Genomic DNA, 15,573 nt, shown 5'->3' on the forward strand with positions numbered 1-15,573 from the left:
ATTTAGCCTGGCCAGTTCACCTGTACTGCATGTGTTTGGACTCTGGGGGAAACCAGAGCATCCGGAGGAAACCCACGCGAACACGGTGAGAACATGCAAACTCCACACAGAAATGCCTGTGAGGAGATTGTGCTACCCACTGCGCCACCGTGACACCTAACTATTAAATTAACTTGAGTACATTTGAAACAGAGAGAACTTTTTACTGGAGTAATATTTTATTAATGTGTGTGTGAACTTCAAGTTGCTGAGATTTATTTCAGTATGTTGTTCCAGTTGAAACTAAATATTTTAAATATTTTACGCATCATAAACCTGAAGCAAACTGTAGTCATGAGAGAATAACCACAATTCCAAATGCAGAAGCAAATGCGTAGACTTTGATTGGAGATTACCAAAACAAACTTATTTTTTCAATAAGGTCTGGCTGCAGACTTGCACATGCACTTTCAGGCTTGCACTCTCGGACTTGCACTCAGGCAACCGCGCTTCCTCTGCAAGTGCCGTCATTTACAATCGACACCTGTGCACGTTTGCATGAAAGTCCTTAAGTAATTTAACTTCGGAGTGTCCCTGAGGGGGGAAAATCCCTGAGGTAAGGGATTTCATTAAGAGCGTTGCAACAAATTTCTTATCTTTCACCCCATCTGTCTTTCACTCGTCAGTGCCTTCTTTCTAAGCGTTTCACTGTAGTTTCTGGCAACATATGGCGACGGCCGCCGCAGTTGCTATAGCTATGTAAACAGATCGTAACGAACCATGATGCTGGCATTAGAACTGCTTTGCAGTACACATCATCTGAGCCATTTTTTTCCATTAAGCTAGTCGAGATGTTCATTCATGCCCCCATGACAAACTGAGGTATTTGATGTGAAAAATAAGTAAGGACTGGTGGAAGAGTGCTCTTTTAATGGAACTTGATACCGCACCTTGAACGGAAAGAAAAAAAACTCTGCATTTCGTGACGCATGTGTCTGTGGTCCGTAGGGATAATCAAAAATCACTGTTTACATGGTAGTCTAGACTCTTAATCAGAGTATTGTCTTAAACATATTGAAATTGGAGCATTGGTGTCCATGTACTCATTGAATGGGCCAGATGATGTCGCAAGCTTTCAGAGACAGTGCATTCCTCTGCCTTAAGTGGATTCTGTAAGCCCTCAAATGTGTCATTGAGTTTGACGTGTTTCCCATTTACTTTTGTAAAGCGTCTGCTTCATGTTGCGGTGTCAGAATCCTTGCATGTATAATATGCTTTAGCACTTTTATGCTTAGTTTAAGCAGATTTGATGAACGCGATCATGCTGTTGATCTGAAGAGAGTCGCTCTCGCTCACCGAATGCACTGTACTGCGTATGTCTGACATGAACTGTCCGTATTCCTTAAAGATGTTTAGAAATAAATGTTTATAGCGTACCTATGTGTGCCTTTGATGCACCCCTTGATGCTTCTTACATCCTTGTCACAGCACCAGTGGCACTGAAATTAGACACCGAAATTCATATGCTGATTCGGTCCAGTACATACCAGAGATATAATGGCACTGGGTATCGGTACCCAACCCTATACATTAGTTGAATCAGCGGTGTTTGAGTAGGATTGGAGCAAAACAGTGCAGAGCTGTGGCCCTCCAGGAATTGGGTTTGAGAGCTATGGCTTATAGGCTTTGATCCAAACTGTTTTGGTGACTGTTGCTTTAAATTCAAATGGTACTGTGCTCTTTTTAAAAGCTGAGCTAAAAGGACTAACTGCAGGACTAACAGTATTTGTATGAGAAACTGAAAATGTCAAAAGAAGTGCCTCAGAATATCCACGGTGTTTATTTGTGAATCTTTACACATTTAAAATCCTCTTAGTCTCTGTCTTTATCTTCAGCAAGTGAAAACTCTAATGGCAGACGTCTGTTTCTCACTTAGGGTTGTTATAACGTCACTAATGGGCGGGGCTTTTCCCCTCTGATGACACGTACAAAGGGAAAATGTCACTCAAAGTGTTTTCTGCAGACCTTTTATAAAGTGTGATGGTAAAAAATAGAATTTATTTGTTTTTCTTATTAGAGGCTGGCTGTATTCACATACTGCTGCCACACAATGGTAATCCTGCTTAATAGATTCCCTTTAAAACAGCTGTACTTTAAGTTAATTGTTTGCTTTGTGTTTACTTCGTCCACCACCGTCAATGGAAAAGAACAAATACTTACCATATATAACGTCCTGTCTCTTGATGGCTTCCTTTGAATGTGTTTTTGAGAAGTGCTGATCCACAGCCAAACTCCAGGACTCCACCTCGAAGTCTTGTGCGAGGGCTTCCAGTTCACTCCGCACTGTGGCGTAATGTGCATCTGCTCACAAAAAATGCAAAACGTTGCTCAGCGCTTTATTAAAAACCCATTGTAAACCACACTTTACCTGTTTTGAAGCCTCACCTTCGACAATGAGTGATTCGGGCACTGTGGAGGCCAGAGAGACGGTGTCATCAGCAGGACGTCTCACTCTGAACGCGTCAATCTCATCCATCTCTCCTGTGATGGAGCTGCAGGAGAACACACACCTGCATTAAATCTGAACACATAACCCTCAGCTTATTCAATTACACAAGGTAATGAAGACTAAAGAAGATTTTTATCGTGGTCAAGTTTTTACTAATACGAACACAACAAATTAATGTTTGTATTTGAAACGGATCATATTTATAATATTATACCTATCTTATACAGTGCATCCGGAGAGTATTCATAGCGCTTCACTTTTTCCAAATATTTTTGTTACAGCCTTATTCCAAAATGGATTCAATTAATTTATTTCCTCAAAATTCTTCACACAATACCCCATAATGACAAAGTGAAAAGATTTTTTGAAATTGTTGCAAATTTATTAAAAATAAAAAAGCTGAAACATCACATGTACAGAAGTATTGACAGCCTTTGCTGTAAAGCTCTAAATTGAGTTCAGGTACATTCTGTTTCCACTGATCATTCTTAAGATGTTTCAGCAGCTTAATTGGAGTTCACCTCTGGTCAATTCAGTTGATTTGACGTGATTTGAAAAGGCATACACCTGTCTTTATAAGGTCCCAGGGTTGACAGTGCATGTCAAAGCACAAACCAAGCATGAAGACAAAGGAATTGTCTGTAGACCTCCTAGACAGGATTGTCTTGAGGCACAAGGCTGGGAAAGGTTACAGAAAATATCTGCTGTTCTGCAAGTTTCACTGAGCACAGTGGCCTTCATCAACCGTAAGTTGAAGATGTTTGGAACCACCAGAACTCTTCCTAGAGCAGGCCGGCCATCTTAGCTGAGTGATCAGGGGAGAATGGCCTGAGTCAGCAAGGGGATCAATAACACAATGGTCACTCTGTCTGAGCTCCAGAGTTCTTCTGTGAAGAGAGGAGAATCTTACTATAGGACAACCATCTGTGCTGCAATCCACTAATCAGGCCTGTATGGTAGAGTGGCCAGACGGAAGCCACACCCTGCCTGGAATTTGCCAAAAGGCATCTGAAGGAATCTCAGACCATAAGACACTAAATTCTCTGATCTGATGAGAGTAAAATTGAACTCTTTGGAGTGAATGCCAGGCTTTACGTTTGGAGAAAACCAGGCACCACTCATCCCCAGGCTAATACCATCCCTACAGTGAAGCATGGTGGTGGCAGCATTATGCTGTGGGGATGTTTTTCAGCAGCAGGAGAAAGAGAGAGAGAGAGAGAGAGAGAATTTTGAGTTTATTGCCATTTCAGCTTCTTTGGCTATGTCATGGCAAAAAAACTGCTCAAGTTTACCACATTTTATAAATACAACTTTTCTATAGTTATAAAAAAATATTCTAATTAAAAGTCACCAACAACAACAAACGATACAAGGTAAAAAACGTAAATACTACTACTAATATTGATAATATACAGGATAAAAATTTAAAACAGTTTTTTTAAGGTTTACTTTTGATAAAAAATTGTACGATTTTAGAAGGATTCACATTTAAACATATTTCATTTAATGTCTGTCCAGATAATAATTGTTGTCTGATAACATCAAAAATCATGAAAAATTAATCATTCCACAATAATATGATTAATAGTTTGGTTTCTTTTGCAATATTGACATTTTGGTGGTTCTTCTCCTTTAAGTAAGTGTGAGTCTTGTGTGTCCAATGCGGTAGACTAGTCAGAATAGAGGGAAAGATGAATGCAGTAATGTACAGAGACATCCTGAATGAAAACCTGCTTCAGAGTGTTCTTGACCTCAGACTGGGATGACGGTTCATCTTCCAGCGGGACAATGACTCAAAGCAGACCGCCAAAATATCAGATAATGTCCTTAAGTGGCCCAGCCAGAGCCCAGACAAAAAGACTTGTGGCTGTAATTGCTGCCAAAGGTGCATCAACAAAGTATTGAGAAAAGGCTGTGAATACTTATGTACAAGGAATTTTTTTTTTTATTTGTAATAAATTTTCAACAATTTTTAAAAATGATTATGGGGTATTGTGTGTAGAATTTTGAGAAAATAAATTAATTGAATCCATTTTGGAATAAGGCTGTAACATAAAAAATGTGGAAAAAGTGAAGCGCTATGAATACTTTCTGCATGCACTGTATCAATACATATGTTTTTAGTAATATTAATAAATCAATTAAATTATACACATTAATAAATTGCAGTAGAATAAAGAAAGAAGAAACTATAAGACTATAAATAAAGTAACAAACATTTTTAATAAAAAAAAAAAATCAACAATTAAAAAAAATATTTATATGCATATATAAATAAAAACAATGTACTATTCATGTCTAATTATATAACATTAATATTAACTATTAATATTAACTATTAAATTACTGTTAACAAAAAATAATGTTAAAAGACAAAATATTATGTATTATAATATTAATACATACATACAGTTGAAGTCAGAATTATTAGCGCCCCTGTTTATTTTTTTCACCAATTTCTGTTTAATGGAGGGAAGATTGTTTCAGCACATTTCTAAACATAATAGTTTTAAAAACTTATTTCTAATAACAGATTTATTTTATCTTTGACATGATGACAGTAAATAATATTTTACTTGATATTTTTCAGGACACTTCTATACAGCTTAAAGTGATATTTAAAGGCTTAAGTGGGTTAATTAGGTTAGCTAGGCAGATTTGGGTAATTAGGCAAGTTATTGTATAACGATGGTTTGTTCTGTAGATTATCGAAAAAAAATTAGCTTAAAGGGGCTAATAATTTTGTCCTAAAAATGTTTTTTTTTTAATTAATAACTGCTTTTATTCTAGCTGAAATAAAACAAATAAGACTTTCTCCAGAAGAAAAAATATTATCAGACATACTGTGAAAATTTCCTTGCTCTGTTAAAAATCATTTAAAAAAATATTTAAAAAAACTAAATAAAATCAAAAGGGGGCTAATAATTCTGACTTCAACTGTATATATTTAAATCTTACAAGTAAATAAATTTAATATTAAATCAAGCAAAAACATTAAGAATATTACATTTCATAACATGCCAATAATAACAATAGAAAAAAAGAAAATAAGTTACTAAATTACAGTGATTTTTTATCATGATGCCATTTCACACAGACGGTGAAAACACATTAATCTTAAATCATGAATAATTAATTCAGAACAAATAAATACTTAAACCCCTCAAAACAAGTGAATGTGTTAGTGTAAGTGCGAATCTCTGCAGAACTCACCCGCTGCTGCTGCTGTTCTGACTGGCCGAGGGGTTGCTGGAGGCGGCGGGCTGAGCGCTGGGGCCTTTGTGTGGTACGGTCATACCTGCAGAGCAGCGGGACAAGCGGGATGAGCCATCGATGGGGGTCAGAGCAGTGCAGGGGTCTCTCAGAGCTGTGGAGAGACGAGACTGGTCAGAACTGCGCCAGTAGTGCCTGAAGATAGATCGCGGCACGGAGTCCAAAAAGCGGCATGTCAGAATGTCCCGGTGCCGCAGGACTCGCATGCCAAACCTACGGGACTGGGAGGCAGGGGTGCGAGAGCTCCTTCTGTGAGAGCTGTGCAGTCTGGGTAAGGCCAGAGCCATGATGAGGGAGGTTGAAGACCACTGTGCGGCACAGCTTTATAAAGACAAGGAGCTTCTAGAAAACTCACACACACACACACACACACACACACACACATATACATGCACTTCACTCCTCCCATCATGACACTGAGAGAGAGAGAGAGAGTCTGCATCTCACACTATAATAACCATCATCCTCACAGAAAATAACCACAACATTATATTCTTTCATATTTTAAGCTGTTGTAAAATAAAAATAATTTAAATTAAGTAAAATAAAAAATTTTAATTAAATAGTAATATAATATTAAACAAAATAAAATAAAACATAAAATAAAATAAAAATAAAATATAAATGTAATAGTAATATAATATTACACAAAATAAAATAAAACAAACTTAAATTAAATTATAGTTATTAGTAATATAATATGACACAAAGTAAAATAATACATAATTAAATTAAAATATATATTTAATAGTAATATAGTATTACACAAAATGAAATAAAACACAAAATAAAATAAAAATAAATATAAATTAAACAGTAATATAATATTAAACAAAATAAAATAAAACATAAAATAAAATAAAAATAAAATATATATTTAATAGTAATATAATATTACACAAAATAAAATAAAACATAAAATTAAATTAAATTTTGTTATTAGTAATATAATATGACACAAAGTAAAATAATACAGAATTAAAATAAAATATACATTTAATAGTAATATAATAGTACACAAAATAAAATAAAACACAAAATAAAATAAAAATAAATATAAATTTAATAGTAATATAATATTACACAAAATAAAATAAAACATAAAATAAAATTAAATTATAAATTTAATGTAAATATAATATTACAGAAAATAAAATAAAACCTATAATAAAATAAAAAAATAATTTAATAGTAATATAATATTACATAAAATAAAATACAAATATACATTTAATGTTAATCTAATATTACACAAAATAAAACATAACAAAATGAAAATGAAAATATAAATTTAATAGTAATATAATATTACACAAAATAAAATAAAAGATAAAATTTAATTAAATTAAAATATAAATTTAATTGTAATATAATATTAAACAAAAAAATAAAACATCAAATAAATTACAATAATAGATTTAATAGTAACATAATATACAAAACAAAACGTGTGATTCTGTACCACAAAACCAGTATTATGTTGCCTGTGTATACTTTTGGCAAAAGTAAAAAATATTATTATATTATAAATGTATTATTGTTATTATTGTTATTATTATTATTATTATTATCATCATTATTATTGTATTTGGATTATATTTAATATGGTGTATAAAAATATGTTTTGTATTGTTTTTTATAATACAATACAATAGTTCCTACAATTATAACAAATATATTTAGACTTTTAACATGATTTATTTGTTGACAGTAATTAAATAGTTAATGTTATATTATTAGTCATGTATAAACATTGTTTATACATTTAATATGTTAATGGCATTTAATGTTTTTGTACAATAAAATTAGATAAGAGTATATTATTTTTGTACAAATTATCAGTGATAGAAAAATATTTATTAAAATAAAATCAAATAAATGTAATATAATATATGACACATACAATACAATATAATAAAATATATAATATAATATAATATAATATAATATAATATAATATAATATAATATAATATAATAACACAAAATAAAATTAAATAAAATAAGTGACCAGTATTATGTTGCATGTGTATCTTTGTGGCAATAGTAAAAAATGTTATTATATAAAAGTAATTAAAATATATGTATTTTTTCAAAGTGTTTTATCTACAATACCTAGAAATGTAATATTTTTCATTACTAATAAATCATACATTTATTTGTATATAATAAGTACTTGTGCACACATAACAGACATTAGTTTTACAAAATGTAATATTTAGTACAAAAACTGCATATATATATATATAATATATAACATATATATATATATATATATATATATATATATATATATATTATATATATATATATATATATATATATATATATATATATATATATATATATATAACACACAACAATACTAATAATAATAATAATTACACATTATATATAAAATATGTATTAATCTATATATTAAAAAATGGACAAATACTAAAGTAAATATATAAGAAGTAAAGCCTAAAATGCTACACATGCCACATTAAAATAAAATATATAAATAAAAAAATAATAAATAGCATTATTTTTTAAATATATTTGCATAATGCTTGATAATAATAACAATAAACTATTTTATTTAAACAAATATTGATAAATTCTAATGCATTAGCCAAAATTGCAGAAGAATTAAAATCAACCATAGAAATCTTGCAGTTTTATCAAATGTTGCAATACTATGAAACAATAATCATAATAACAAGAAAAAAAACTTATAAAATGTTCAAACATGTCATATTTTTATATATATTTTTTTTACTTTTTATCTATACCCTCTGCTAAAACAAACTTCACTAAACTCTTTTTTTTAATCATAAAAAAATTTCTACGAAAATTTTTTATTATACATATATTTATTTAACTACCTGCTCATGCAATTAGAAATCTACCAAAACCGCTGATAAAATAAATTTTGAAAGTTTTTATTTTGACAGAGTTTTAATTCATTATGTTACATATAGTTCTCAAATGTATGAGATTAATTAATTACCTTCCCTCTTTATAAATCAGTAAATCTTCCAGAAGTGTCTGTCTGCAGTGTTTCCAGATGTTTTCCGCTGGGAAGTGAGGCATTACAGGCTTCATCCGCGCTTCTTAAAGCAATTCCCACCTCAGCATCACTCACAGCGGGACGCGCTTACCAAGACGGCCAGAGATCAGAGCAAATCTACACTACAGAGGGGTCATCCGGTCTGATTTATGACGCAACCTTACAAAACCAGCGCAACACAAACACTGATGGAAACTCGCTTACTTCAAATCAAGCTCTATAGACTCAATTTCACTTTAAGGTACGATTTGTACAACAGCCAATCAGCTTCAAAGGCAAGAACTGGTTACTTCTTAGGGTCTTGGTACAGTTGAAGTCAAAACGGTTAGCTTTGCTGTGAATTTTTTTTTTTTTTTTTTTTTTTAATATTTCACAAATGATGTTAAAAAAAAAGCAAGGAATTTTTCACAGAATTTCTGATAATGTTTTTTCTTCTAGAGAAAGTCTTATTGGCTATATTTCGGCTAGAATAAAAGCAGATTTTATTTTTTAAAACTATTTTAAAGTCAATATTATTAGCCCCTACAAGCAATATTTTTTTGGATTATCTACAGAACAAACCATCATCATACAATGATTTGCCTAATAGTTGCCTTAAAATTGCACTTAAAAAGCTCAATACTAATTTTATATTTTATATAATATTTTAACATTTGAAAAATATGTAATAAAATATTAATAGCCATCATGGCAAAGATAAAAAAAAATCAGTTATACAAATCAGTCATTAAAAACTATGCTTAGAAATATGTTGAAAAAGAAAATAAAATAGCATTTTTCTTTAAATGGAAATTGGGGAAAAATATTCAGGGTGGCTATTGGCTAATAATTCAGGAATGCTAATGAGCTAACTTCAACTGTATATGCTAATAGTACTGACCGACTCACATTCCTGGCCATTGTCACCTGTTCCTCAATGCAGCAGACAGATATCTGCACAAGCAAGCAAAGCCAAGAAAAAACGCACCAATTGACTCTTTGCTAAGCCTTGCCCTACTTAGTTACTGTTGCTACGCCTGTCAAGCTTACTTGTAATCGCGTGTTACATGATTTCTGTCCTGCGTTCCAATCAACTCGCATAAGCAGTAATTCGTTTTTCGTAATTTTAAGCTAAGATGATAAAATACGTACATAAACACATATAAATGTTCAAATGCATGAAAACAAACGAAGATGCTGATGACTATTAAACATGTCATAACACTCGTTTGAGAAGGATTGATGAGCAAATCGTACTAATATGTACAAATGAGATTGTACAAATACAAATTCATACGAATTAGCCACTATATCGAAAAGTTATGAATTAGTATTGATAGTGTTGCTGATACTGGTCTCTCTGCTCCCCTCACTTTCCTGTCTCAACTTTACAGTCCTCTAAATAAATGTCAACAAATAAATAAACAATATTAATAAACTGCATCTTTATGCATTTTTTTTTCCCCCACTGATGAGATTTCTGCATGAGATGTGTTAGGCGTATTGGCTAATGTTGCTACCCGTTTGACCCAGCATTGTAAAATGACAACATTGACACAACAAGATTGAAATCTAATATAATCGAAACACTCGACAGTACTCTAACATCTGTGTGCTCTGGACATACGACTAATAACCTAAAACAAAACATTGGAGGCATTGTTCTTAACTCTAACAGTAATATTACACAAAGCATGAAAGATAATATCCAAAAAGCATAATAAAAGCACTTTGACATTAACTGTGCACAATCCAGAATTGCGTCCAGCCACAGCATGAGCGAGTCTTGATTTGCAGATTTGCAGGGTAATTAATTGGGAAAGCGTGATTAACCTTCTAAGTGCTTCTCTGGCGAAGGCGAAAAACGAGAACAACAGCTAGATGACCTTAATTTGCTGTCAGGGGAGTGAGATCAGCATCTGCCGAGCCAGTGTCCATTAAACACAGCACTCACACAGAGACAACAGCACAAACAAGAGGCGACTAAACCCAGCAGATTAGGAGGAGGAATAACAAGAAAAATGTTGTTTTTTAGATTAGGCACTTACTAATCAGCCACTTCTAGCAGAAAATAACAGGGGATATTAAACAACTACAATCACTTTTGTTTTTGCTGGAACAAAGATGAAGCTAAATAAAATGCAACTCTTGGATAATTAAAAAAAAACTAAGTAAAATTGACATAAAACAAGTTTTATATTATTAAAGTGGTCAAATTAACGGATATGAAAGCAGAGCTTATCAGGAATGTTGAAAAAACATGCATATAAAAAATATAACAACAACACATTTTATGAATTTTAAATGCTCTAAGTGTATAAATAACACAGATAAATAAACTTTAAGAATACTTGCATATAAAAAAATGCTTAAAAACTATTTTGCGTTGCATTTTTAATGGTATGTGAATGACAAAATGTTGTCAAAATGATGCATCGTTCACATTAGTTTTAAAAAGGCAAATATTTTTTATTATGTGAACCAGGCCAGTAGGTGGCGACATCAATTTTTAAAGAAACATGACGGGGTCCTCCAGTGTGCCACTGTTCCATATTCATATAATGCGTTAACAAATAAAGTGGAAGAACTATGACGTCAATTTGTATGCAAAAACCCGAAAGCGAGGTAGCATTTTAGCAGTTCCGGATCCCTCGTCCAAAAGTCAATGTTTTTTTTTTTAATGGGGTTTCAGTAAAATCGCTTAAATAAGGTTCGTGGCTAACACAAACTCAAGATGCTTTCACGTTTTACCCTACAACATAAAACACATCAGTAAAACACATTCTTGATTTTTTAAATTGGTTACGCTTCTTTAAAAAGACGGTTGCTATCAAGTTGCTAAATGGGACTACAGGCGGTGTCGGGGACATTATACGTCATCGAGCTGAACTGGTCTGGAGCGCAGCTTGCTTGTGTTTGGCATTTGTGTTTGTCTGTTATTTAAGTGTTTTCATGAACAGTATTTTATAGTTTGTAGTATTTTTCTAATAGGGAATTCATAGTGTATAGATAATGCCTTCTCTTGTAAAGGCTGTCGAGATAGACTAATTTGTTGATCATTTATTTTAATTAAATGATACTATGAAGATACTGCTTACCAGTGCAGCCGCTCTTATCTGCTCTCAGTATTGCAAATGTGTAAATAAATGTACATGTACATATACATGTACAAATACATGCATATTAACTGTCATTTTAACGTCATCAAGTGATTTTTCATCGTTTTTTTCTTCATCTGAACACATTTAACTTTATGACAGCTGTCATAACTGCAATATTTACACTCCTCCTTAAAATGTATAGCATACGTGACTGTATAGGCTGCTTTTCGCTGTACTTTGTGACAAAAAAGAATATTGAATTGCTCTGTGTCCATGATGGAACTTGCAGGCATTTGATAGACTTTCTCACGCCTCATTTCTCTCTGTTAAGGTAAGCAGGCTGTGTGCACGCGAGCGATACACTTATTTAAACATGTCTTATGATAATACCATGTAGGTACATATACATTGTTTTAAAGCTTTTACAACAACCGTAAAGCAAAACAGATGCATTTTCCACATAAAAACGATCCACAATGCACGTAGGTCTATGTGTATTTGCGTATTTATTTGTTTATAATATATAGGGTGGATTATAATAAAATAAACCGAGAGAGTAAATCTGTCATGGAGCATATTTTCTATTAATTAAGCTTGAGAAGTTGTCTGTAGCAGGGTGGTGCTGACGTCACAGGCAAGCGCCCCGAGGGCACTGTAGTCTGTTTATAGCCTAATGTTAGCTTTTCAATTTTTGCGTTACCAGTTAAGATCCAAAAGTGCTCAAAGTTGTATTTTCGTGTGAGGATTATCCGGCTGGACAAAACGTGTACGTGTAATGAACAGTGTTTAAACACAGAGCTTATTCTTTGAATCTTTGAAAAGCCTATAGGAAAATCCTATGGGGATTTTGTCAAGGGAACCAGTTTTATGCTAGCAGTCGATTGGCCTACAAGGTGACGTCATAGTTCCCCCACTCTATTAGCCCCTTTCACAGAGTGATACTGGTAAATATACAGAAAATTTATGGAACGACTTTACCGGTAAATTTAAAAAAGCACTGTTCACACCGACAAGGACGTTACAGAATTTTTCAGAAAAAGACCATTCACACATCCATTCCAAAATACCGGCAAATTCTGACATCACTAACCAGAAACGACCTCTAAACGGCTGCGCTTGTATTTGTAAACATTTGACTACATTACAAACTCTGTGGTTGAATCAGTATTGTGAACAACTTTAATGAAATTATAGAGGAACACTGGCGCTTAAGGGCTGCTTCACAAGCACACGCGACGCATCATGCAACTGAAGGAAGCAGAGCTCGAAGGTAAACAAACAATGGCTTACCATGAGCATCTTATCGATTATTATTTCCAGAGTTGGCATTAAGAAGGAACACATAAACATTATCTTACTAACATCTAGTTGCTGAATATGTCTGAAAAAATATTCAAAGGTTTTTATTTTCATAAACCGCACGGATGTGAATGCGTCTGACTGTTCTCATTGGCTAAAGTAGACATCTCACGTCAGCACGTTCTAGACGTGCATGCGCTATTTCCGGCAATCTTTCTTCTGCGTTCACACAGCGCAGCATTCCGGCAAATTACTAGTACTAGTACAATTTCTCTTTCCGGAAAATAGCCGGAATGAATTTACCGGTATTTTCAAAAAGGGCCTGTTCACACATACAGACCTTTCTGGAAAATTGCCGGTAATTTTCCGGAAAGGTCTGTATGTGTGAAAGGGGCTAATATTTTCACAAAATTATATTTTTGGAGATGGACATGTTTGTTAAACACTTCTTGGTAAATTTTCATTATTGCTGTTTGGGCATGCTTATTGATAACATTAAATAAGTGTAACTATTAAAAATAAAAACAGAGCTAAATCTTAAACAAATAATTTAATAAAAAAAAACAACAAAACAGAATTTCTAAAACAAGTAAAACTTCTTTCTTAGGAACCCAGAGATAAATGTCATACATTATGTGTTTTTATGGTTACTCAGTACTACTTGAGGTTGGGTTAATTACTTAACAAAAAAACCCAGAGAAACAAAGTCCACCCCCCCTTTTCAAAATAAAAGAATATTTCACTGCTTTCTTTACTTATAAAGTGCCTTTCAGATGCATTGGTGATATTTAATCCATCAAAATATTAATATATGTCCTAGACCATTTTGATTTGAGAATTTTTTTGTGACAAAAACTACAATGCTGAAAAAAATTGTTTAAAATCAAAACAGTATCCTTTACTAAATTATTAGCCGTGTAAAGACAAAAGTAAGGAATAGTTAATGGATTGCAGTACATTAAAGGCTTTTAAATGAATGACGCAGAGACAAAGAACTGCTTGAAGTAAACTCATGATGCGAAGCAGATATCCTAGTCACTTCTGAATCAATCACAGACAGACAGAGAGGATACGCATGAGCGAAATCATGCGTGGATGTAAATGACATGGGCATTAGTGTTGGGCAAGATATAAAATTTTCAGATCGCCATATCGTCCCCCTGTGAGATCGCCGATACACGATACTATCGCATGAAGGCACATCAGTTTTATTTTTATATTTAACCATATCTAAACATATTTTTATAACATTTCGGCTGATTTTTAAACTTATTTAATAACCTACAGCGTTTGCATTACATTTAATCTTGGACAATAATTCAAACCAATGCAAATCACCGTGCTCTTACAGCTAATTCAGCGCTAGGACCGAAATTACATCAAACAAGACTCGATGCTACAGTGTGGCGCGGGACAGGATTGGATGGTGACTTCAGATTCATACCATTATACTTGGCCCGCGGGTCTGCTCCAAAATACATATAATATACATGAATGAAAGCAAATGAAATGATATTTATGCACGGAAGAAACTGCATTAAGGTCCTTTTTAGACAGGAGGCGGATGGAGGATTTGCCGCCTACACGTGAACATGCGGTGAAGTTTTCCATGTTTTTGTTCAGTTGATCGTGGCGCAGCTCCAGGTCTAATCATCAAAAAAGTAATCATCAACAGTGTCACATTTGTATTTGCTAAGATCTAACACTATGTTGCGCTTGACATATGTGTTTATTGTTTTCTGATAAGAGTTTCATTTTTGAGATGGCTGCGGCGAGTCAGCAATAGCCAAATGCTCTAATATTAAATAGCCTATTTGACCTAAAACATTTCACTGAGCGCAGTAAAAGTTTCTTTGATAAGTTATTAATAATCTGTTCAATAATTCTTTAATGCCAAAACTAATTGTAAAACACAGATTGTAATTAATATAAGGTAGTTTAAGTAAATAAATAATTTTTTTTTTGATAGCCTATATAAATAAATGTTGGCCTAACATATTTTCAAATAAAACAAGGTTATTTTATGAAAAGTGTGCATGTCCGTGTTTATCATTATCGAATTAAACACAAATAAGACAAGTAGTATATTGTATATTTTGTGAATTTGAAGGAGCAGCCAATGCATGCACTGAAAAAATAGGCTATAGGCCACCTGAAAACTTAAATAGGCTATTAATAACAGATATAAAAGATGAATAACTTTTTTTGTGAAAGAAAGAGAATCTTGTGGGATTGCGGGAACTAAAATTTTCTTTTTCAGTTGTTTCATTTTTACAAATCATTATATTTAACTTGTTTGTTAATTTAATACAGTTTTGTTATTTAGCCTATTATTTTTAAGCAACAAAGATGCAAACTAATTTGTTATGAGATGTGGCTGTG

At 32.8% G+C, this 15,573-nt stretch overlaps 1 protein-coding gene across 7 annotated transcripts in view; it reads right to left on the reverse strand.

Annotated features, from left to right (window-relative positions):
• The window catches only part of arhgef18b (Rho/Rac guanine nucleotide exchange factor 18b), a 98,408-nt gene that overhangs the window by 43,478 nt on the left and 39,357 nt on the right, over positions 1 to 15,573 (reverse strand). For all 7 annotated transcript variants that reach the window (XR_015521730.1, XR_015521731.1, XM_087304011.1 and 4 more), the window contains 3 exons: positions 5,702 to 5,855; positions 2,425 to 2,531; positions 2,200 to 2,340 (listed from right to left, as the gene is read on the reverse strand). Coding sequence is in view for 5 of the 7 variants with exons in the window: in XM_087304011.1 (XP_087160137.1) it covers positions 2,200 to 2,340; positions 2,425 to 2,531; positions 5,702 to 5,855 (402 nt within the window). In the remaining 2 variants the exon portion in view is untranslated. The remainder of the gene's footprint in view (positions 1 to 2,199; positions 2,341 to 2,424; positions 2,532 to 5,701; positions 5,856 to 15,573) is intronic.

The sequence above is a fragment of the Danio rerio genome, chromosome 22 (genome assembly GCF_052040795.2).
Source record: "Danio rerio strain M-AB ecotype USA chromosome 22, GRCz13ab, whole genome shotgun sequence".
NCBI lineage: Eukaryota > Metazoa > Chordata > Actinopteri > Cypriniformes > Danionidae > Danio > Danio rerio.